The 26,816-nt window shown below is 33.3% G+C and overlaps 2 protein-coding genes across 2 annotated transcripts; one reads left to right on the forward strand and one right to left on the reverse strand.

Annotated features, from left to right (window-relative positions):
- Positions 1-858: 858 nt before the first annotated feature.
- On the reverse strand, positions 859-23,590 carry LOC132557005 (extracellular signal-regulated kinase 2-like). The gene is made up of 15 exons (XM_060221470.1): positions 23,525-23,590; positions 21,677-21,775; positions 21,166-21,286; positions 20,425-20,555; positions 19,767-19,936; positions 19,181-19,320; positions 17,998-18,055; positions 17,362-17,496; positions 16,711-16,816; positions 14,182-14,398; positions 13,776-13,876; positions 9,942-10,025; positions 6,700-6,864; positions 3,971-4,066; positions 859-1,338 (listed from the first exon to the last, which is right to left on the reverse strand). Exons 1-15 carry the CDS (start codon positions 23,588-23,590, stop codon positions 1,147-1,149), a joined length of 1,881 nt encoding a protein of 626 aa, XP_060077453.1. The 3' UTR covers positions 859-1,146.
- A 445-nt stretch (positions 23,591-24,035) lies between these two features.
- LOC132557014 (uncharacterized) lies at positions 24,036-26,460 on the forward strand. Its single transcript, XM_060221479.1, has 2 exons — positions 24,036-24,056; positions 25,942-26,460. Exons 1-2 carry the CDS (start codon positions 24,050-24,052, stop codon positions 26,445-26,447), a joined length of 513 nt encoding a protein of 170 aa, XP_060077462.1. The 5' UTR covers positions 24,036-24,049; the 3' UTR covers positions 26,448-26,460.
- The last annotated feature ends 356 nt before the right edge of the window (positions 26,461-26,816 follow it).

A 26,816-nucleotide genomic window follows, 5' to 3' on the forward strand; every position in this document is an offset into this window, starting at 1 on the left:
GTTTGCTTGGTTTATTGTCCCATGAACAACCAGTGGCTGGTGGATTCCTCACTGAACAACAAACAGGAGGCCCATCACATGACATCCAGACCAATTAGAGTAAAATGTCTTACCCAAGGACGAAACCATATCGCCAATGATCGGTCCGTTTCCTGAGAAATGCAAAACTCCACAGAAGGGACCTTTAAAATTCCCACCAAACGGATTGGCATAGCTATAATGAAGCACATCCCGACAACTAAGTCCAGTTAAATAGCAAAATAACAGAAATGTATTATTGACATTGTGATCCTTAAATCAACATGGGATGTACCAACTTTATTCACAGTTGCACCTCATTCCTTTATTGTAAGAACAGATCATTCATTCTATGACTTTGTTACAGGAATGTTGGAACCGTCTTCAATTTGACGAGTTATAAAAAAGACTTCTTACTGTACGTAAGAAAAATTCTATGATAAAATAATCTCTTTGATAAAACAGACTTCTATCTCAATACATATGTCTTGTTTCAAGACTATTTTTTTCAATTTCCGCATCATTCGCACTCACAGGTAATCCTCTCTCAATAATTAAGTACAAATCTCTAAATTTTCTATACTTTGATGTGGTAATCTTACAACTAACACAGGCAGAGCCCATCCCTGTCTACCAAGTCATTATTTGTGTATAAATTTGAGACATCAAAACATGTTGCACCTCAGAAACAGATAAATCACTTTTGTGACAAAGTCCAAATGAAAATGTGATTTGTCAACCCCAAAATCAAATATATAGTATATATATATATTTTTTTTTAATTTTCAAATCTTATGATAAAAATCATAAATCAAATGATAAAATACTGGCAACCAATTCCTGATCATTTTTTTTAATTCACCTCCAAATAGTGCTCAATGGCATTTTTCTTTACTTATTTTCACATTGACAAAATTGACCTGTTCTCAATGAAGTGGAAAGGTCAAATCAGACCACATCAAAAGCCTCCAATCACCTGATGATGGGTCATTTATATATTCAACCAATGATATAGCTGAATAAAACCGTCTATTTTCAAGTACAAGGAGCTTAAACCTGGTAAAATATATGTCAAATGCAGACATATATATAAAATTTTGAAGCCTGTCAGATGTTGCCGGTGACCTTTCATGACCTTTTCCCTTGAATTGATGCTAGAGCCGTGGAGGAGATGGTGCCGACATTCTGATTGTAACTGCCGAAGTAAGCCTTGTGTGCACCTGACGACGGGTTGTTGATTGCATTGCTGTACTGTTTCTTGCCGTACAATGGTTTTCTCTGTTGTTGATTGGTTGCTGACGATGGTCGCTGACCGGGTACCTAAAACACATAACAGTTTCCATCCATTACAGATTACAACAGCAAAGAGCAGTGTGTCAGATAACAATCATAAATTACAGGAAGAAAATAAGTCTTGACAATTTCCTTATTACTGATATTAAACAATGTGAACCTTCAAGGTTAAGTCTACCTTCCAATTCAAATAAACAGTAAAATATATATTTATATATAAAACTAAAAATAGAAAAAGGGGAGTGTTAATGAATATATAGACACAAGAAATAAACAGACATATGCAGGAATGAAAATATCAAATATTGTTAAAAAGACTGTTAACAACTTCTGATTTCTCTGTTGATATATAAACCTGAACATTGGAAAGCTGTGAAATATCATCTGCACAATTCAATGCAGACAACTATTCACAACTACAGATACGAGCTGTAATAAGCTAGGAAAATCTGACCATGATATTTTATTTTCCAGCATTATACATCAATCAGAATCACAATTCATTACAGCCAGTGAAATATAGGAATCTATCAATCTGCTTAAAACATATCACTGCAGTTCTGATATCAAAAATCTCATATCATCACTGGTGATGATAAAATTTACCAGCGTCTTTGACCAGTGATAATATAACTTTCATAGTTTTGACCAACCAGTTGATATCTGCAGATTTTCCTATTCAGGCATAAATTTTGTATTTGGATCAGTCTAATTTCTCATTTGTTTTTTTTTCTTTTAAAAACGTAATAAAAAGAAAATTTAATAGTTTCCTGTTAAATATCATACATATTTCACTTGTATGACAGAATATATAGACAGTTTTCACTCATGCTTCATACCTGTGAAAAATTGAGATTTTGCCATACTCATGAAATATATAGACATTAAAAGGGAAACCATTAACTATCACCTTAGCAAGACACTTGCATGCAATACATTTTTTGTAGTGGTCCTGGTATAAAATTTACTAGCACTGGTGCTTAAGACAAGCAACATCCTGGTCTGCTGTTTTTGTGTGTTAATCTTACCAACATGCATGCTAATGAGAAAAATTTTACTAGAAAAGGCATTAATATGGCAAAGTGTTCACCCCAGTTCAATTAAAGAAAGCTCTACAGAAATGCCTGCATAATGCCAAGTCTACAAGCAAGAGAAGATATTAGTAGAGTGTATAAAGAAACTTCCTTAAAACATATAATATACACCAAGAAAATAGAATACAAGGCTGCCAAATTTACCTTAATGAAGTTTTCAAAATTTTTCCAACAAAACTTCAAAAATGTACAAATTCATCAAGGTACTTGAAATTTTGAAGTGAAATTTATAACTGTGGTGAAAAATTGCTAGAGTTAGATATCAAAAATAAAGCAAAAATTTTCTTTCACCAGAAGGAAAAAAAAATTAGGAAAGACAAGACGTGATTGTAACATTACCCACAGAGACACATGAAATGGAACTTTGATAATCCTGCAACCTTCATAATGATAAAAAGAGGCTGAATTGTCAAAAAGATCACTCATGGGACAATTTTATACAGAAATAGACCAACTTGTTGAAAAAGTAGGTACTGAAATTTCTACACAACTGTTTTCAAAATAGGCGGTCTTATTACCAAAAACAGATTTATTGCCAGAAATGATGCAAAACATTTAAAACTATAACAGCCTTATACATATATGTAAGAAGGAAGAATTTAGATGATAAATAGAAGTCAAGAAAATTAGCACACTATCACTACAGCATGTTAAAATCATGGCTATACAATGGTCAGTAGCTGGTCAGGATTTGTACCCAGAAAACAAGCCAGACATTAATAAAATGGATACTGTCCACTACTTAGTACTGGTCAGTTAACATTTAAGGATATTTAAAGTCACACAGGGAAGTTAGCAAAAAAAAAAAGGTACTGATCAAGCAATGGACCCGAAAAATTCCTCCAAAATTTTTAAACATAAATCTATTTTGGTCAAATGTAGAAAAAAACTATGCTATACATTTTCATACAATTTTCAAATTTTTAACCCCAAAAATTCAGAAATAAATACCTGTAATGTTCAGTTGGTAAATTTAAAACCAAAATTTTCTTTTAAGGGATAAATTACATTTAACACTAACATGTAAATGTAATAGGTAAAGAGAAAAATCATGCTTTACAAAATCTGAAAGAAAAAGGAATGTCAAAATTCTGCCGAACATGCTATAGTGATGTCAAAGTATAAAGCCAGTCAGTTCCTACTAAATGTAATATATCAGAACGGCTAAAAATCAGTACTTCACCTAACCAAAGATTCATCTGTCATTTCATTATATCATAGGAAACCGTATCTTTGTTATCAGAAAATTAATATCTTTATCTGAATAATTGAAGTGAAAAATTAAATTCTTTGTGAAAAATAAAACGTATCACTTTTTCTCCTTCATTTCTGATTGTTTGATGTCCAGTTATCTAAACAATTTGATAGAACAGACATGAAATACTGAATCAAAAAATCATTTGGTGAAAAACATTCATCTAAACCTACAATAAGTCTATATAACTATGCATATGGTTGGTCTGAAAATCTTCAGAAAGTGATGATGATCAAACTGATGATAAAAAGATTCTGGTGCGTTCTGAATGCTTAAGAGCCAGATATATCTAAGTCAACCCCTCACTTACATAGTAGTCATCAAAGGGTTCGTGGTAGTCATGGAAATTGGACTTTATCGGAGGAAGGGGGTCCATTGCACAAGAAAGCAATCTGCCAATTCCCAACTAGGATAAGTGAAAAGTACACGAACACATTAGGTGAAATACAGTTTGTTTTCACCCCTCAGCTAGCATTTGAAATACAGTGGAACGTATCATCATACTATGAATTTATTTTTTATATTTCAGGATTCCAGGGTTTTTCCAATAGTGGAGAGTGAAGACATCATATTTTTCATGAAATGAAAATTTCAAGTTATGTTCTATGCAAGAATGGGAAGTTGTCAAAGACAAAACTAAACAGAATTTAAAGCAAGAAAATTACAGATCTGAAAAATGGAATAAAATATGCATATAGTTGCAAATAATATGTTTTCTACTTCAATTCTATAAGTTATGTGTTTATGTGAATAGCATAACAACACACAAATCTAAATGGTGATCACAGTAAAATGAAAGATACATGTATAAGGTATAATTCTATAGTTTTATAAAGAGTAACATTCCCCACCCCTTCACTTCCTCAACATCTCTCTGTCACTCCAATACACTGATTCATAATTTAATTCAAGTTAGGTGGAAATAGGTTTTAAATAAAACACAAAGTTTTGTTACAGGTAAGAGGTTGGGGATAGAGACTGGGATAGAACATGGAACAAGAAGGAAGAATATAGTTTAAACTACAGCATTGAAAAGTTAGAGAGGCCCCTGCCTGTCGATTCAGAATTTTAAACATTGACCTTACACCTTTTCACATTGTCCTCAGATAACTTCCAGAAAACTTTACCTTTTAATTACATATCTTTTCCTGTTTTTAGAATATCATTTAGAATAGAGAGTACTGACATCACATTTTTCAGTCTCTTAAATGTTTTACTGACAAAGGGGAAATAATTTGAAAATGTTTAAAACAGCTACCAGTGTTGGTGTATGCTTTGCTTTAAACTTTTCCTTATCAACCTAAATATGTACCGAAAAATAACCAAAGGGAAATAACTCTTAATAAGAAATAAAAGACAAAAAGTATTTGTTCATTTAAGTATTCAGATTAATGATGAATATCATTTGTCTAAATAACATATAAGTAATTTGATGATTACATAGTTGTAAAATTTTATTGCTTTTATTGGTTTGGTGTTCAATTTTAGTGAAAAAAATCCCAACCAAAAAAATGATTGTTAAATAATATAAAAACACACTCTAATAAAAAGAATGTAAAACAGAATGATTGATCAATATGGTTGAAAGTCTTTATTTATTACTCTATCTAAAATAATTAGCAATGTAATGACTTATTTAGGTTTTTGTTTTTCTTTTTTGAAAGAGACTGATGTGAAATTATTTCCAGAAGTTATGGTTTAATGTGAAAGGTATCAAGAGGGATCAAGTCCATTATTAATAAAGGTCAAAAGTCCCATTTCTATTTCAACATCATACGATTCTTTGATATTTGTTTTTCTGTTTCTTGCATGTCACTTTTTATCCATTGTGATCCTCTTAGGGAATCCCAACTTTGAAATGTTTCCAGTGATACAGAAGACATATTGATACATAAATATCATGACAGCATACACTGAATGTTAAAAAATGTTATCTTTTTCAAATGAAATGGGGTCCTTACATATATTCTAAATGGCAACCTTGAAAACGACTGGAGTTCTTTTTAATCTCTATCCTTCATAAGGCTACAAAGATGGAATATAGCAAAGATTTTTCCTGCTTTAAATTGGAGATTTCTTTATAATGAGACATAAGAAATCAGAATGTATGTCATTAAGTCAGAATTAAGTTATGCTATGGTGAATGAGTGCACAATTGATGTGAAAAAAAAATAATAAAAACAACTCTGTCAAAAATGTTTGGACTCTCCTAATTGATGAAAAGTGGAATCCACTGTATTTCAAATGAGGAAAACAAGGAATTGTTGGTTTTATAACAAACTGGCTATATATCAAGGAATTGTTGGTTTTATAACAAACTGGCTATATATCAAGGAATACAGTATATGTGAATAATATGCACAGAATTTTACAATGATTAAAAGACTTAAAAGAAAATGTTAATATGTTATATTTATCTTTATTAGAAATAATCTTAATCTCACTCTAGTTAAAACCAAACATAGGTCAAATTAAACTAAAGCACAACAAAGCAAAAAACCAAATATATAAGTGTTGATGACATTATCCAACTGGTGATATTGATATTTGAATATAAATACATAATATTTCCGGAACTTCAATCAGCCATGAAATTGTTTTATTTCCCCTACTCAGACAGATGTTTACCTTTTGGTAGGTTAATACATTTTGTTAAAATTTACCCAATTTACATGATATTGGGTTAATAAAATTGTACCATATTTTCCCGATTATAAGCCACAACCTTTTGCTTCATGTATGTATAAAATTTCAGTCAAAAAAATGTGAACAAAATCTATTCATGAATTTAAACTTGTTCTTTTATTATTGAAGATACTAGTTTTCATATTAACATTTTTAAACTAAACAGTTATTTTACTAAATTCCCTACAAGCAGCTGCAATGAATGTCATTAGGTGATAGTATTTGATGATTTATATCAAACCCTGCACAAACCATTTTTAGGAACAGCTATTGATACAAACAGAAAACATTACTTAGGTATTTTTATCAAACCACAGAACTGTGACAGTGAGTTCACAAGGATGTGAGACTTACCATTCGTGAGCTAGTTACACTGAGGCCGGACGACTTTTCATCTCTTGTAATGGTTGGGTTCTTTACACCATATGCACCAGATATTGGTCTACTGCCCATCCGTGAAGCGGCTGGGGCTGAAGCTTGTCTGTTCTTTGACATGGCGGGGTAGGGATCCTGTGTCATCTAAAAAAACATATTTGAAAATAATGAATATGTAAATTAAAAAAAAACAAGGAATGAGGGGAAAAAATGTATATGAAATTACATGTAGTTAAATTTGTAATAGAAAATACAAGAAGCAAAACTTTTGATAAAAACTTATATTCAAAACGAGAATTTCAAAGAAGATTTCAGTACAATGAGTTAATACACAGTAACTATATAATATCCAACAGAAAAAAGGTTTTTTGGTCAAGACTGGAAAAGTTTGCTCACAGAAACCACAGAAGAAAGTATTAATACAACTGTTACAAATTCTGCTGATCTTCAATGTTAAATAAACTGAAACCAGATGAAATATATTTGTTCATGCCATCTCTTTGCAAATATGTACCAGGTATACCAGCAACCTACATAGTTTTATGCATTTCAATGGTAGATGATGAAGTGACAAATCTGTCTATTATACACAGCAATGAGCTGATGAATTCAGTGACAAATCTGTTTATCAATACAGCAATGAGCTGATGAAGTAAGTGACGAATCTGTTTATTATACACAGAAATGAGCTGATAAAGTAAGTGACAAATCTGTTTATTATACACAGAAATGAGCTGATGAAGTAAGTGACGAATCTGTTTATTATACACAGAAATGAGCTGATGAAGTAAGTGACGAATCTGTTTATTATACACAGAAATGAGCTGATGAAGTAAGTGACAAATCTGTTTATTATACACAGCAATGAGCTGATGAAGTAAGTGAAAAATCTGTCTATTATACACAGCAATGAGCTGATGAAGTAAGTGAAAAATCTAAGTTTGTGTTATCAAGTCAATGAATTTTACTTTTTTTCTTTCTTGTTGTTGTTGTTTGTTGTTTGTTGTTGTTGTTGTTTGTTGTTTGAACAGCTTGTACTTTACCTACACACCTTTCTCGAGGTGTAGGTAAAGTCTAATGGATGATGAAGCTGTACTTTAGCTGCTATATATACTATCAAACAAAACTGGCAAATCTAACCTTCTGTAAATATTTACAGTAAACAAGTCTATGATAAACCTATTAAAGTTTAGAAGGTACTGTTTCCTAAAATAGTCATTTAAAATTTTGAAAACGAATAAATATTGTTCACAAACATGACTTTTAAAAAAACATGCCATATATCGTAAAGTGCAGATAACATTAGCTTTGTCTACCTAAGCATGAAATACTTCTCATTAAATCTGCATAATAACTTTGACAGTAAAAAACATTGAATTACAAAACTTATCTACCCTATAAGCATATATAATAAAAATGTTATACTGTAAATTCTGATTATTTGATAGGCCAGTATGAACAAAAAATATAAAAACAGGAAAATTAAAATAAAAAATAAAAAACAAAAGCAAAGCATAAAGAGATATGTCAGAAGTTGTTAACATAAAATGACCAAGATCAAATATATGACAGCCAAGTTCAGATTCAGGCAATTGCCACAGCAGAAAGGAAAATAATTAATCTGGTTATTAATAATTATCTTAATACACTGTTTGTTAATCAGTCGTATTAAATTTCAAGTTACTGTAGTGATGGACCCACAACTGGAAAATGGATCAATGTAGGAAATGTTGTGGTACTTAATAAGTATGATATACAAATAATGACAAATGCAAGCTCCTTAAAACACTGTGTATGATTTTAATCAATGACACTGAATTATGGGGCTAAGTGCACCTTCCCATCTAAGTTTTTACTTTTCTTTCCATTACTTTGGATTTTCACATCTCCTAGGCTTCAAAATTTAGCCCCTTAGCATTCAATGACATGTCCTAGAAAGATGAAACAGCTGTATGATGCAGTTTAATTCATTGTTTGGCTTTAATGTATCTAAACCTAAATTATTAAACGGTGTTATTCACTTGTGTGTCTTTTTTTTCCAATTTTCCATGAGAGAAACAAACAAGTCAAAGTATTTCATAGTTAATGTATAAAACTCATTATAATCAATAATCAATTAATCATGTGTGTTCAGTTATATATTATCCAACTGAAACCAATACCCTTTACATAGGGACACAGCAGTCTGCAATCCAGTGTAGAACTTTCACATAATAAAGAATAATTAGTTGCACAAAATGTGTGCTGGATTACAAGCTTTATAAAGTTCCTTCACTTAATTTTGAAACCATGTACTGGTAAAGACTAAGAGTGACAAATTGATTTCTAGGGAAAACTACAAACTATTTCTAACTATCTACCTAGAGCTATATCTATTCCAGGTCAATGTTCTAGGATAACATACATGTAGCATGCTTTCAGTTCCTATGGGATGGCCTGACAGTGTATATTACATCTTACATACAGTACACACTGGTAGCAATGTCTAATTACTGACGAGACTGTCAACTTCCTACTCTTGGCATCTGAATGTAATTTGCTATTGTCAACTAGAAAATTCTCTAATCTGCCATAAGCATGGAGAATTACTCTCGAACTCGCCATTGGTATCAGAAATATTCTCAACTCTCCCTCTAGCATTAAGGATATTCCCTAATAATCATCAAAATTGGTACTTAAACAAATGTATTTGCTACTAGTTTGCCACTGGTATCCAGAATACCCTGTTATTTGCCAGCGGCACCTGGAATACTCTGTAACTTGCTAGTGGCATCCATAATATTTTCTAATTTGCCACTGTCAACTCTTGATTAGTATCAGAATTAACAGAAATTTAGGAATTGATATTTTTTGTCAAAAACACAGCATACAACTACATGTACATGTACTTTAAAGTGATAACATGGCCTACCACACTTTAGTATGGAAAACTGCATAAATTGCTCAGAATTTGGCAGATGAAAGGAAGCTGACAGTCTCAAATAATGATCACAAGAGCATGCAACCACACCACAAAAAACGCAGTTTAAGTTTTAGTTGTGTTTTAGTATCAAAACACCTTTTATAGGCTAAGCAATGGCATATATTATATGTTTAATGCTGAGCTCCTTAAAAAAAAAACCCAAAGCACATCTTTTTAAGCTTCTGTCTGACAAAGACTACCAGTGAGTACATTTAGTATTTAAGACATACACAGCATCACTGTCAAGCCTCTCACTCACCTTGGGCATATTACGGCCATACAGAAACTGATTCATCTGAACTTTAGGGTTTTGAGATCTGAGGAAGACTTCAAACATCTCCATCTAAATAAAGTCAACACCTTATAAGCTTCAAAGTGACCAAGGCAATATAAATCACCCAATTAAACTGTCATGTGACCAAGACTAATTAAACATCAAGAATTCTTAAAAATAATTGAAGCAAATTGAAAAAAAAAACCCGCAGAACTCAAGGGGTTCCACATGACCAAGAAAATTCATATTTCCATATAAAGCTCCAAGGTGGCCCAGGCAAAATGATTAGGAAAATTCTAGTTTTAAAGCTTCATGATTATCCAATAAGCAAATGGAATGTGATGCCTTAAAAGCTTAAAAGTGATCCATGCAATTTAAGCTTTTAGTAAGCTTCATAGAAATGCAGCTTGGCAATAAGCACCAAAGTCATCACCAAATAAGCATCAAAACCAAAAACCTTTGGAAATCTAAAGTTATCTAAACAAATATCAACACCTTGAGAACTACAAAGTTACCATACAAATAACACGTTTTTGCACTATCAATAATATTGTACAGTTAAACATGTCTATCAGGCCATCCCTATGTAAATGCCCTCTGTCTATAAAGGCCACTTGTTTCAGGTCCCAATATAATACCAATTAAAGTAATTTGAATTTTCATATAAAGACCACCTGTCTATTTTCTCTGGTTCTTTGAGTGGTCTTTATAGACAGGTTTCAATGTGTAAGAATCACAAAAAAAGTTGTATGCCACAACACTCTGTAGTGGTATTATTTGGGACAGAAAGTAAGAGCTATTTATAATAAGACTTGTCATTCATCTGTGTGTATACCTGTGTTTAATCTATCATGACTTTTATATGATTTACTATATTTGATTTCATTCAGTTCTTACTGTACTATATTTGTATAACACATACTGTAAAATCGATCATTTTCCTTGGGCTCAATTCTAGTGTTCTTTCCTTCAAAAAACATCATTACATGGACAATTGATTATGTTGATAAGTACATTTCTATGAACACACTCGCAGTAATTATGACAGTTCGTGGACATATTAATAAATCAATTAAGAATACCCAAGAAATCAATGAAAATAAACACCCTTCAAAATTGAATGATTCTACAGAATATAACATCAGATTGTCCATGTCCACTCAATTTTTACTTCTGAACTTTTCTTCTCTTCAGGTATAATCCTCCAGTACATAGTATATAACTTTATATATACAATGTAATTGATGTAAATACTGTATGTTATCTAAAGTGTTACATCATTTTTTCATCTTTCACTGGACAAACTACAAGTTTCTGCATTATGGAAGTCTAGTCATGAAGTCTGTTAAACATTCAAACTGTTAATTTATTAGAAATATCAAATGTTGTACTGAAATCACAGATAAATAATACTACAGCGAAAGTTAGTGTTGAGTTTCAGAGTAAATAATGTGTAAAATGACCATAATACATGTGTCATTTAGAAGTTGAGAGGACTGTATATATCGTGATCATGTGATATCTTTATGTGTTTCGATTTCTTGTTTATTTGTTGGATTTAATACCCTGTGAACAGCCCAAATCATTAAAGGCAGCACCTCCATCTATTAACTGGTGGGTACCTTACTGAAAAACACATGGGAGGCCTGTCACATGCCATCCAGAGCAATTAGGGTAAAATGTCTTATCAAAAGTCACAACCATGTATAGACAGGTCCATTTCAAAGCTTTCTAAGAAATACAACCAGTCATGGGCATGGAACGTGGAACCATGCACCTCAGATCTTCACCTGAGGTAACATGAAACAAACTTTCTAATTCTAGACAGCTTTGGTGGACCAGTATGCTACTAGTATAAAGCACCATTGTTCGAAGAATTTTTTTTTTTCAATTTCAGCGAAGTTTTTGATACCCTTACCAAAAACATACAGCTATGTTTCCTGTGATATGTTACTAACATAAAAATCACACTGGAGTTGTTATTGTGTAGTGAACATTAGATTTTCCTTTGAAAGTTTCAACATATTAAGCAAGTTGTTGTAGATGACAAGCCATTTCGTTATTTCAAATTAAAGTACTAATACAATGATATCAAGTCACTAAATTCTCTTCTTTTTTCTGACTTTTCATTCAACTTTCATATCATAGGGCACTAGATTGTCAATTTGCTCCATATCCCTTTCCCATGTTTTCTTTTAAAATGGAAAAAAAGAAATTCTACTACTAACAATGACACTAAATACCTAATCTGTGTCTAATAATGCATTTCTGTCAAATAAAGTGATTTATTTTTGGTTAAACAGATTTAACAAGAAACTGTTATATAAGCCTAGAATTTCATCCTGTTTTATTTATTTGATGCAGTCTTCAACCTGATGGGTTTTATAATTTCTGTTAGAAAAAATTCCTTAAATTTGTCTTGAACGTTTAAATCAAACTTCTGAGTATCATTGACTGCTACAACCATAATTGATGGGTCGAACAAATTGAAAGTTCTTCAACTGTGTAGGTGAATATGAGGTAAAGAAAGGTGTGAAGTTGATGAGATTGATGAAACATACAGCAGGCTGGGTTTGAAGCTGAAAGGCAGGAGTCAGAGATCTCAAGCAACTGGGTCAGAGATCTCAAGCAACTGGGTCAGAGATCTCAAGCAACTGGGTCAGAGATCTCAAGCAACTAGCTCCAGATTTGAGAATTTCAGGAATTTTCAGTAGTTAGAAGGATCTAGAAGCTGTAACTTAGGTCTAAGGCCTTAAGTCTGGAGTCAGAGCGCTCAAGAAACTGAGTCCAAGATCCAAGGCTTAAAGGTGGGAATTAGAGCACTTGGAAAGTAGGTCAGAGGTCTGAGGCCTAAAGGCAGGAGTCAGAGAGTTCGGAAACTGGATCAGAGATCTGAGGCTTACAGCCAGAAGTCGGGAAAAAAAAAAAAAAAAAATTAAACAGACCAACGTAGTAGTAGCTCTTGATTATACTTTGGTCTTGGGATGTGTGAAGTTAGCAGACTTGAGTTTTAAAAATACAGTCAAACTTTGATGTTTCGAAGTTCAATGGACTATCAAAAAAACTTTGACACATCAAGACTTTGAATAATGTGTGGTGGGTTATATTGATATTTTCATGTCCATGGCTATATCTAGTTGTTGACATGATATTTCTACCTGAATAAATCACTGTGTTTCTCTTGTTTTTATGCTTAAAACTAAAAAGTGATGCTTTGGGAATGAATGAAATCATCATACAAGTAATCAAATTTCTTTCGTTTGTTTTCAAAATTCTGTAAATTAGACCTGACTAAATGCCATCACCACAATGGCCGCGGTGAACATCACACGATGTCCCATTATCTTTGATAAAAGATCATGGCTTGTAGGTAAGCAATTAAATCTAAATCTGTGTCCAGTCATTAATTAACCCCGTAACACAAAGCTTATGATAGCAGGCTATCGTAATCCCATTGCCAGGTAGCACTCGTCATTGAAATGTGTGAAATTTTGCCGCGGGGACAAAATAGCTGTATTTCATCCATTTGCAATTAGGGTCAAAATAGAAGTTGGGCTACAGACATATATTCAAGGTGAAATATATCTTTTTACAGATATTTATGCGAATTCAAAAACCAGATGCAAATGAATAGATTTATTATAGTACAAAAGTAAAGTACAATGCATGTTTCTCTGCCTATAGTAGTTTTACTGAATCAGAAGACGGTAGGTACAGACGAAGACTTGAAAGGGTGGTGATTGTCAGAAAATGTAACATACACTGCATAACAGACAAGGTTAACATTAATGAAAGCAAGATAATTATACTTACACCAGCATTCGTCGCTGCTCTCTCCATGTTCTCATTGTTTGGTCGTCGGGCATTTCTCGACTTGGATTGTGGAGGCCCTTGATCACCATGTGTTGTTCTTCCAAAGGCTAAAGATCAAAATACAGAATGGTTATAATGTTCAATGCTACAAAGATTTTGGTTTGTGAATACCTCTCTTCTTGTCTGTATCATCTGTGGGTTGGAATATATTTAATATCAAAACTGACTTCACCAATGATGAAACTACATAGAATATGTACACCCACAATATCAAATCCATTTTGTGACTTACAATATTTTAGTTGCTTACTGCTTTACAAACAGTTCAGACAACATTACCATCTTTGCAATGAAATCATGGACTTGATCATGTGACCCAGCACAAACACATGCAAGTATGACTTGTTCTCACCTGAAAATGATGAGTGGTGTTGAGGTGCGGATTGTGGCGGGCCGTCCCCTGCATGTTTGTTGTTGTAGACTTTTGGGGATGCCCCTTTGGGAGAGGTGTCCTTGTGGTATGGTTCACTGGGAGGGTGGGGACTTTCTGTGCGTACACGAGTTGGATGAGGGGCACTCCTCATCTCCTGACGTCGCCTCCGACGCTCCTGTTTCTTTTGCATAATCATCTGTAAATAGTTTATCCTATATTGTTAAAGAAACTGATTTTAACTGAAATTTGTGTAAAAGATTAGACACTTGTTTCAGAGAGGCTGATATCTGTATAAGTGATATTAATGTTTGTGTGATATTGACATTTGTGTAAGTGATATTGATGTCCGTGTGATATTAATATCTGTGTGATATTGACATCTGTGTAAGGGATATTTATATCTGTGTAAGGGATATTGACATCTGTGTAAGTGATATTGGTGTCTGTGTGATATTGACATCCGTGGAAGTGATATTAATATCTGTGTGATATTGACATCTGTGCACGTGATATTGGTGTCTGTGTGATATTGACATCTGTGGAAGTGATATTAATATCTGTGTGATATTGACATCTGTGCACGTGATATTGGTGTCTGTGTGATATTGACATCTGTGGAAGTGATATTGGTGTCTGTGTGATATTGACATCTGTGTAAGTGATATTGATGTCTGTGTGATATTGACATCTGTGTAAGTGATATTGATGTCTGTGTGATATTGACATCTGTGTAAGTGATATTAATATCTGTGTAAGGGATATTGACATCTGTATAAGGGATATTAATATCTGTGTAAGTGATATTGACATCTGTGTAAGTGATATTTATATCTGTGTAAGGGATATTGACATCTGTATAAGGGATATTAATATCTGTGTAAGGGATACTGACATCTGTTTAAGGGATATTGACATCTGTGTAAGGGATATCAGTGACTGTGTGATATTGACATCTGTGTAAGTGATATTGGTGTCTGTGTGATATTGACATCTGTGTAAGTGATATTGGTGTCTGTGTGATATTGACATCTGTGCAAGTGATATTGGTGTCTGTGTGATATTGACATCTGTGTAAGTGATATTGGTGTCTGTGTGATATTGATGTCTGTGTAAGTGATATTAATATCTGTGTGACATTGACATCTGTGTAAGGGATATTTATATCTGTGTAAGGGATATTTATATCTGCGTAAGTGATATTGGTGTCTGTGTGATATTGACATCTGTGTAAGTGATATTGGTGTCTGTGTGATATTGACATCTGTGCAAGTGATATTGGTGTCTGTGTGATATTGACATCTGTGTAAGTGATATTGGTGTCTGTGTGATATTGATGTCTGTGTAAGTGATATTAATATCTGTGTGACATTGACATCTGTGTAAGGGATATTTATATCTGTGTAAGGGATATTTATATCTGCGTAAGTGATATTGACATCTGTGTAAGTGATATTGGTGTCTGTGTGATATTGACATCTGTGAGGGATATTGATGGCTGTGTGATATTGACATTTGTTGAAGTAATACTGACATCTGTGAGGGATATTGATGGCTGTGTGATATTGACATTTGTTGAAGTAATACTGACATCTGTGAGGGATATTGGTGTCTGTGTGATATTGATGTCTGTGTAAGTGATATTAATATCTGTGTGACATTGACATCTGTGTAAGGGATATTTATATCTGTGTAAGTGATATTGGTGTCTGTGTGACATTGACATCTGTGCAAGTGATATTGGTGTCTGTGTGATATTGACATCTGTGTAAGTGATATTGGTGTCTGTGTGATATTGATGTCTGTGTAAGTGATATTAATATCTGTGTGACATTGACATCTGTGAGGGATATTGATGGCTGTGTGATATTGACATTTGTTGAAGTAATACTGACATCTGTGAGGGATATTGATAGCTGTGTGATATTGACATTTGTTGAAGTAATACTGACGTCTGTGATGGATATTGATGGCTGTGTTATATTGACATTTGTTGATGTAATACTGACGTCTGTGAGGGATATTGATGGCTGTGTGATATTGACATTTGTTGAAGTAATACTGACGTTGGAGGGATATTGATGGCTGTGTGATATTGACATTTGTTGAAGTAATACTGACGTCTGTGATGGATATTGATGGCTGTGTGATATTGACATTTGTTGAAGTAATACTGACGTCTGTGAGGGATATTGATGGCTGTGTGATATTGACATTTGTTGAAGTAATACTGACGTTGGAGGGATATTGATGGCTGTGTGATATTGACATTTGTTGATGTAATACTGACGTCTGTGAGGGATATTGATGGCTGTGTGATATTGACATTTGTTGAAGTAATAATGACATCTGTAAAAGTGATATTGACATCTATGTAATTGATATTGTTATCAGTGTGAGTGATATTAACATCTGTGTAAATAAGATTATTGGCACCAATATAAAGACCTGTACACAGCTAACTACACAAATTTTCTTAAGCTTCATTTTCAGTGTACACCATTACTATACCTCATATAACTTGTTTCTATATTCGTCGACAGTTAACTGTACATCATCACTAAGGGGAGGGACCACATCATAATCTATACTTTTTTCTTCTGATGGATTATGAAACCTGCAACAGAAAATTTCTACTCAGCAAATATGTTATCAGGATAAAAAAAGTCACAAATATCCTCATGGTTTCAGTTAAAGTACTGCTTTGTAGTGCAGTAATTATCCATTTCAGCATTACATAAACACCATATCCAAACACAAACATCTCTACCAATAAATAAAACCCCATTTCAGCTTGTTTTAAAATTAGGAGATGGCTTCAAACTATTGATTCTAGTTTTTACAAAAGTCAGTAAATGATCAGGATATTTAACCAGAAGTTTGGATGGGTGATGCCCCCTTTCCTTCACAAGGTTTTCCACTGCTTTGGGATGCAACATTTTGGCCTAATTTTGGGATGAAATTTTGTGAATCAGGAAGGAATTTTCAGGAGTTAATTGAATTTTTGTGACTTTAGATATGAAAAATTTCAATTGGAAATGGGGCCCATTACCAGCCCCCAAAAAAGCCACAATAAAAACCCTGTTCAAGAAATTATAATGATAGTGGACATGCACTTCCAGATCATTATCTTTACCCCACTGCCCAGCTATAAAAACTAACCTCGATACATAAGGATGGCGTAGCCCTTCGTCAGCAGTTATACGTTTGTCTGGGTTAAAATGTAACAGTCGTCGTAATAAGTCTATGGCTTCCTTTGGAGCTTCTGGTAGCATGTCTTCAAAACTTCTCTTAGGCCTGCAAAGTAAAGGATTCAACAAAACTGAAAATGTGCATGTGTAAAACCTTATTAGTAATGACACAGTAAAAGAAACAAATCTATTCAAGTACTTTAGTAGTTTGCCTTGTTGAAAAGTCATTCAAAATGCCTGAATTGCATTGTGAAAGTACATTTTAAAACTGTTCACCGCCTTGCTAGAGAAAAATGTATTATATTGGGTTTGTTAAACAAAGTAATCTTGAGAATTTGATTTAGAAGGATGAAAATTTCATTGCACTTTTGTCATTATATAAAACCATGAAAAGTCAAAAACTAAAATAATCCAACAGTAAGATTTCAACAAGTGTCATTTTAATTCCTCACACTGATTATCACATGTCCTCACTTCAAATGAAAATGTCTCTGAATACCTTCCTAATTAATGGCAAGTCTTCATAATTTCCTCTATCAAATTTTTTAATTGGTATCAATAGATTAACACCTACCAGTGTATTCTGTTGTATTTAAACTATACTTACTTAACTGCAGCTTTTCCTAACACTGAGGAACCATAGGCTGATCGTATACTCTCAATGTCTAGAATTAAAATGCATAATGAAATTAACAACAATAAATGGCTATTGAGAATTATAACAAATAAATAAAATTAAAAAAAAAAGAGAATAAAAATTTTGAAACTGAATTTTTCTATTTATAATACCAAAAACTTTCAGTTACATATCATATTGAATTTTTTTCTCTCTCTTATTTCCTTTTCTGAGTTAGAAATAAAACATCTCTCAATAGTTATCTAAATTATTTTCAAAAGATGGTGGGTGAAGATCATACATTAAACTCTTGAAATTATTGTAAAAGAAAGAACTTTATGGTTGATTTAGGTCTCAGACAGAAAGACCGAAAGGGATTCCACCCTCTTGCTTTGTATGTAACCCTTCCTGTTTGGTGAAATGATAATTTTTCTCTGAAATCTGTAAAGCTTCTGCCAATGTTTTCTTTATCTAATCCAGTCTGTCTGGTAATTTTATGTGACATTTACATCAAGCGATGTCATAAACGAAATAACACTACAGCTAATTGTCTTAATTTCTGATGTGAAACAGCAAAGGGAGATAATCTCATCAGATAATAATTTAGAACTGCAAAGTTCTTCTTGCGAAAGCTTAAGCAGTTTTGACTAAAATCATGTACAACAGAACCACTCTTCTGTAATATCTGAGATCAATTTATTTCAGTCTCTGGCATATATTCTGTTACATCTTGATTTCCAATTTGCCTCGAATGAGCTTTTTTAAAGTATATCTGCTCAATGTCACAATTAATCAACTTCTGACACATACAAGTATAGAATATCTGTTCAATGCCACAATTAATCAACCTCTGACACATACAAGTATAGAATATCTGTTTAATGCCACAATTAATCAACCTCTGACACATACAAGTATAGAATATCTGTTCAATGCCACAATTAATCAACCTCTGACACATACAAGTATAGAATATCTGTTTAATGCCACAATTAATCAACCTCTGACACATACAAGTATAGAATATCTGTTCAATGCCACAATTAATCAACCTCTGACACATACAAGTATAGAATATCTGTTTAATGCCACAATTAATCAACCTCTGACACATACAAGTAACAGGTTCTATCAATTAACCAAGGGATGCCTAATACTATTTAGTATATCTTACCTTCTCTAGTTGGTGGTGGGATACCAGCCATGATTTTTTCTATTTGATTGAGTGTCGAGGAGCCTGGGAAGAGAGGCTTGCCTCCTAGTAGTTCTCCAAGTATACAGCCAAGACTCCACATATCCACACCCTTGGTGTACCTATTGCAATTAAAGATAAAAGTGCAGAGGACACTTAAAAGAAATGTGCATGATGAATTGAGTTAAAGAAACACAAGAAATGGTAAATCAGTATTGAATGGCATAAAATTACCGAAGAATTTTAGCAATGGCAAAAATAAGTTAATAAGCCAAAGTCATATTTACATGAATCAGACCATCCAACAAAGTAGAAATTCTGTTTTACAACATATATGTAGCCTTAGTTTAAATTTTGATGGCGAAAAAAGCTGAACATGAAGTCTGACCATAATTGGCTGAGCAGGTCATTGTGACCTATATTTACTTATGCATTAGTAAAGTACATCTAAAGGTTAATTCATATATAAATTAATGACAACAGGGCATTACATCACACAGAAATAAAGCAGTTTACAGAGTGTTAGATAGAGAGGCATTGAAAGCAAGACTTAATGCCATATATGTACCTATGAGATGCCAACAGGATCTCTGGTGCTCTGTACCACCGAGTGGCCACATATTCTGTAAGGTTTGGGTCTCCAGTCTCTGCGTCTATCCCTATCTGTGTGAGGGAACGAGCCAATCCGAAGTCACACACCTTTACCACACAGTCACTGTCCAGAAGCACATTTGATGGCTGGTGACACAATTAAAAAATACATGCAAATAACACAGAAGAAAATTGGTTTATGACTATAAAATGTGAAAACAGTTGTTTTTTTCTTCTGATTTTTACCATTGACATAACTTTAACTTTGATAGATCCAATACATTTCTGCAAATAAAAAACCCAGTCATCCAATCTTAGTTTTTCTATAGATCTTGTTTAAGATTAAAAAAAAAAAAAATGATACCATGGGGTAAAATATGAAGTAAATTTGTTGAGAGATTCTAAAGACACTATTTAAACTGAAGATTAACGCAATGGATGATCATGGTTAACACTAAATTCAACCCCTATTTAATTTTGTAACAGATGCAGAATATAAAGAAAACTAATTCCAGACCAAAAAATGTTTGTGCCTTTATATGAACTTGGAAGACAATTTATATAAAATGTATAAAACATATCACATAAGATTACAGGACAAACAAGATACATATATGTAACCCCGTAGTACCTACCTTATTATCTCTGTGGATTACATTGCCAGAGTGGAGGTATTTAGTAGCCTTCAAAAGCTGATACATAATGTACCGTTTGTGTACGTCACGCAGGATACTGCCTCGCTTGATCACATTATGGAGATCAGTTTCTGTCAAAACAAAATAAGAAAGACTTAAATTTCAGTATCTACACGTTCTAAAACAACTGCAAACATTTTTTTCATTACAATTTGACAGATGAAGATATTTTGTCAGATTTGACCTTTGACTTTGCCATGAATTTAGGAAACAACTGTATTTATAAGACAATAAGTCCATGACTGCTAATAAGCCCACCTTCATCTACTACAGTTTCAATAGTAAATGCTATGAAATGCTATCAATACTGTTTAATATGCTGACATCACAATTTTTCTAAACAAATATCTCATTTTCATTTGCTTTAAAAAAACTAATTAATGTAGAAACAACTACAGTCCAACCTGCTTTTAACGGCCATCTGCAAACATAACAAATCACCTGTCTATAAAGGCCACTGGTTTCAGATCTAAATGTAATGCAAATTATGGGAATATTTTACCTCTACATAAAGATCACCTGTATATTATAAATACCTGTCAAGAAAGGCCACTGGTTTCAGATAAAAATATAATGCAAATCATACTAACATTGAACCTGCATTATTTTCTCCTCCCTTGTAATGGTCTGATAAAATCATACACAGAGTTGAGTGATTTTGATCTCACTTTTAAGACTTACCCATAAATTCAAACACTAGATAGATATCTTTGTCATTCTCAGCTTTAATAACATTATGCAGCTTAATGATATTTGGGTGGTCTCCAAATTCCTGCAGAAACATTATCTCACGGAATGTCCGCTGTAAAAAAATAGTGAAAAACACTTATCAGTGGACCATGGCACAGAAAATATAGCCATACTCAAATTCTTACATAGAACCCAATGATGTGAAATAAAAATCATCTTCATTTTTTACTAAAACAAATAGTGTACACAGCTCTTAAAACTGACTTTTATTATATTTCTTTGGAGAGGAAAATTGTAGGTATGCCCCAGGGCATTTAAATACACATTTACCACATAATTCTATCACGAGATACAAAGCAATAATCCCCAAAAAGGTGCCCATAACTTTAAGAGTCAACTTTTACGAACATAAAAAATATGAAAGTATTTCAGTTAAACATGGAAAGAAAAACAAAATTAAAATCAATATATAAAAATGTATTTAGAAATCATTGATAAAAACCTGAGCGTCTGTCTGGTTTCTGAAGGCATCAAATATTTTCTTAACAGCAACCACTTCCCCCGTCCTCCGATCAACAGCCTTCCATACGATCCCATAGGCCTAGAAATATAATCATAAATATCAGTAATGATTGTAGAAGTCTTTTCACTAAGTTTTATTACACTAGAGACAGCAAGTTTTATTAGAAATTAGAAACGGAATCGCGACTTCACTATAATGAAACCCTGGTAAAATAACTAGCCGCAATATACCACTTGGCTAGAGAGAACTTCTCTTTAGCTTGATTAGTTCAGCATCAGACTAGTAAGCCAGGGGTCCCAGGTTTAATTCCTAGCAGAGGCATTGAAATAAATAATGATCTCTGCTACATTGGCACCCATTTAGGGACCCGGGAATAGTACTTAGCCATGCCCCACCAGCATCACTTTAACCCCTGAAAACTTGAGAACAAGTTATTTCCTGGAAGGGGAGTATGTAACCCTGGTAAAATACTAGCCGCAATATAACACTCGGCTAGAGAGAACTTCTCTTTAGCTTGATTGGTTAAGCATAAGGCTAGTTAACTAGGGGTTCCGTATTTGATTCCTGGCGGAGGCATTGAAATAAATAATGTCTTCTCTTAGAATAATTGAATTTCCAACAGAGAAACGGGAGAATTCAGTGACATCTTGAAATCTAGAATGAAGCTCCAGTCAAATGATGGAAGTAATATTCATTTAGCATTTTATATTAAACATTACATGAACAACTGAACCAAACCAAAGACTTCATAAAAAGTATGATATCCTAGAAAGGAAAACAATTTACAGGTGTTATGTGCATCCAAAATTTTGGTCACACAGATGTTTGCATTTTAAAACATTCAAGGATTATTTTCCCTGAATTTCACTTAAGACTTTCACTGTTATAGCTTAAGGTTTCATAGCTTGGTAAAATAAATTAATAAAGCATGCCTGGTTGTCACTATATACAGTGCTCATTTGATGATCGTTAAAATATACATTTCTACCAGGCAAGATAAATTTAACTTTCTTATATCGTAAACCCTTTTCAGTCTCAGTTAGTGCAAGTTTCTCTTTAGAAAAGTGTACTGTATGCCAAGAAAGTCAATACTGGTTATTAATTTTTCATAGCGAAAGTGAACAAGGAAATTGTTCAGAGCAATTCCTGAAACGATTATTTGCATACTATATCAATTGTTTTAATTGAATTTTCTCCTGTCCTTGTTAACCATATCTGGCTAGTGGGAATTTCTCTTCGTCCAATTTACGTAGAAGTACACAAGAGGTTGCTTGATTGAGGCCATGTGGGGACAGGACATGTTTATTTCAGATTTTTCCTACTATATTATTGGCAATTTGCCATTTCTTATTCTCTCACAGCAAGCACCTGCACAGCAAGTTTATTACAAAACTTATGTATCAACAATAATACATCTTCAAAAGATACCTTCAAAATATTTTAACACTGTAAAATCGATCCAAAACAGAAGAAGAATGCATGCAATGTTATGAAATTATTTTCAATCGCTAGCTCTTTCCAACTGAATCATGGTACGCCCACGCTAACACGTCAGTCCACGATCTGAAAGTTTTTAAAATTTTTATTTATGATTTACAAAAATGATTTCATATTGTCTTTTCCAATAAGAACAATTATAAAATGCCCCGTCATGAGATTATCAGTAGCGTGGGGTGCAGATATTGAAGAATCGCCTAAGATATATTTTAGAAATGCAAGCTTCAACACATCGATTTTCAGCTATTCTGTCGGAATGACATGACGCCGAAACAAAGGTATTATAGCATAAAGTATACATAATATCAAATACAACTTTCTCTGACTTACCCCTTTTCCCAGTCTCTTTTTGATTTCATATTTTTTACTAATGTGGGGCTCAATTTCTGAATTCATGTTCCTACAACATCAGGATTTTCAGTTTCTCAAATCAAGCGATCCACCATTGAAAAACAACCACTTCACTACCCGAAATTCCTCCGAGAGATTCATACGTACTTTTTCTAAATAAATCAATGCTGTCATAATATGCATTTTATGAACTTGCAATATCAAAACACTTCCATCATAGTTAGACTGGTGTATTGAAATGTAATATATGATATAAATATAATTTGCAATAATGATAAATTTGTTCGGTGCGGATTGATATGTTAGGTAAAAAGTTTGAGCTCAAAATTTACAACGTCGTCATTATTGCGAAGTTTTGTGTTGTTGTTATGACTACTTAATCTCTAATGCCGTTTATGTTGGTAGCATTTTGGGTTACAGGCTAAACCAGTACTTCCGTTACACTTGGCGGGAAATCCACCACGTAGCCAGTCAATGACAATTACTGAAATATTAGACCAAGCGATGTCGCGTAAGAAGGCTTTATCCATTACTTAGTAATATACTGCGGCTAACATTCTTTCGTCGTCCGTTAAAGAATAAATCGTAGTTTTTCCCATAATGTTTGTCATGTAAAAGTGTTCTAGGGTCACGAACCTTTTTGGATAAACAAGTGCTCGGGATTTTGAGTAATCATACTTTTGAAGCATTATGAAAATTTGGAGTGTGAATATTATAGCATAGGATATTAGGAAATAAACTTACGACTGCTTTTGTAAAACTGTTGGAATTTTATCAACATATGAATGTTCTTTTAATTCTTCGTCACTTCACAAGGAATATACTGTTGCAGTTTACATTGCACTCTAGAGATTCTGTGACCAATCTTCAATTACATTCACAAGTCCTTTTCAACTTAATTGCTAAAAACAATAGGTCCCAGGATATAAAATTTCAGTTTATCTAGAAATTCTGAGCTCCACTGCTATCTGATCCTGCGCAAGTAAAAAGGGTTTTGTGGTATAGAGATTAAAACATCAGAATCTATACATGTTCACTGCGGAATGGGGCCACTTGGTGTAAAACTGTCAAACAGCTTCTTAAAGATGATGGTATTGTTTGTTTTAAACAAAGCAGCTTTTAAACATTCTAAATCAAATTTTATAGATTGGAAGAATCTGACTAAGTAGGGGTAGAAGGAATTTGAGGTGTCCAAGTAGGGGTCAAAACATCAGTGCAAACCATTCAATTGATGTATATTTTCGTACATGCGCATAAATGTATAATTAGGTCACCCTTTTGGACTTTGAAGGCCAAAAGTTCAGGTCTAGTCTAGATGGCAACTTTCCCCTCTCCTGTTATTGGTGGCACCTATCAAAGATGCCTGTCAGTAACGATATTGCATTTCTTCATTTTTTTTGTGGAAAATTTTGTTGAAGTGCAGAATTGGCATTATTTATACTAAAGAAGAAGAGTCCATCTGTATTGAGAAGGTGAAATGATGCTAGTATGAATGGTATCTTAACTGAATAGTTTTGGAATGGTACTTAACAAGAGGCAAGGACCAGCTACATGTATAGGTGTCTTGTTCCTCAGAGGCAGTAGACCAAGGTTATTAATGAAAGGTCAAGGTAATGACAGTCAAGTTTAATATTTGTAAAAGTACTATATGGATTTCACTTCTGGCACAAAGGTTTAAAGGTTAAATGCATGTAATAGAACAGGAAAAAACAATCCTGCATGGTGCCTAAACAGGAATTGAATCGGGCTCTCTTGTGTGATAATCCATAACTACCATCTGAGGATTAGAAGCATGTGTTTTGTCTGCTAATTGACAGAGACCATATTTAACACTTTGTAAACCACCCCGACCTACCTGTTCCATTATTATTTCAAAATATGACTCGTGACCTTGACACATATTTATCATGTTATTCTGATGTTTTATGATCAATGAATTATGGCCAGAATCGAGCATATGAAAGTATAGTGTTTAACATTTAAACGACTGAGTGATTGATCAAGAGTCTTGGTTGAGTTTGACTTATCCCTTTCCTGTAATACTTACAATTAAATGAACATTGTAGTCAGTTTTAAAGCCCCAAATTCATTGATCCTCATAATCTCGTGTAGGGGTGCCAAGACCCCTTTAGAATCTGTTGTGATTAATTTTGACTGGGTTTTGTATCAATGTAAATTAAAAGGGATGTGGTTCCTACATACTGGTAAACACTGTTAAGATGTATTTTGAAGTTTGTTTTTAATTGCAATGAAAAGCCTAGACCTGCATTATGATACTTTATGTAAAGTGGAAAAGATGTTCTATACACACGATCTTTTAATGATGTTTATGTATTCTACATTTGTATAGACACATTTTAATTAGTGAATTAACCTTTGACCTTCTGTTTTGGTAGATGCTCATTATTATGTAAAGGAAGAAGTAAGAAACGCTAGGAACAGGCGTCGCTTCAGACAACTAGCAAGAGAGGTCTGCGGTGAAGTTTTTGACATACCAGAAGACAACCGTGTTTTATTTGCATACCAGAAGCATCATGGCAAAGAAACGTTGATTGGGGAAATCAGTTTTCAAATTGCTGATGAAAAGTTGACATCACCAGGAATAACATTTGATTCGGAGTATTTTCATCAGGTGACATTTATGTTTGTGAAGTATGATTTCCAAGGAATGGGAATTGGGCAGCGGTTATTTTCAAAATTAATGAAAATTATTGGAGAGAAGTCTGTTCGACCTATTCGATTGCAAAGTGCAGAGAAAGCTGTAGGCTTCTTTGAGAAAATGCAATTTGTGTGCCAGGGTGAACCCATTGAAAGTCTATGTGGTGTAAACTTGTTTCGATTCATGTACAACATGGAACGACCTTCTGGATATCTTACTTGTGATTCAACTAATGATTTATAAATGATGTCGATCAACACTGAAATATATGTGTCACATAAAAAATGATTAGTAAGTAAGTTATTTTATAATTGATTTTCATAAATTCATTTATTTTGGATTTCAGCTATATTGGAAATGCTCAATAATGAATGGAGAGAATATGGGCCAAAGTATTTCATACTATACAAGTTTTTGTTTTTATTCCATGATAGCTTACATGTTGATCGTATTAACAGCATTAGAGAGTTACTAAAGATGAAATTTCAATACTGTACAACCTTTGAAAAAAAATAATCTTAATATGTGCAGTTTATTAAGTCCTCATCTGAGTAAAAATATCTCCTGTGCAATCTTGTTAAGTCATATTAACGATGAAATTGATGTATATTT

The sequence above is a fragment of the Ylistrum balloti genome, unplaced genomic scaffold, assembly GCF_031769215.1.
Source record: "Ylistrum balloti isolate Yb309-2 unplaced genomic scaffold, AGI_CSIRO_Ybal_v1 Utg370612, whole genome shotgun sequence".
In the NCBI taxonomy this organism is placed as follows: domain Eukaryota; kingdom Metazoa; phylum Mollusca; class Bivalvia; order Pectinida; family Pectinidae; genus Ylistrum; species Ylistrum balloti.

Coding starts and splice junctions, on each gene's coding strand:
- LOC132557005 (XM_060221470.1), bottom strand. CDS start 23,590: ATGAATTCAGAAATTGAGCCCCACATTAGTAAAAAATATGAAATCAAA. Junction 14,399..16,710: donor ATAGAAACAAGTTATATGAG/GTATAGTAATGG, acceptor AACTATTTACAG/ATGATTATGCAAAAGAAACA. Junction 13,877..14,181: donor ACACCACTCATCATTTTCAG/GTGAGAACAAGT, acceptor TTTGATCTTTAG/CCTTTGGAAGAACAACACAT.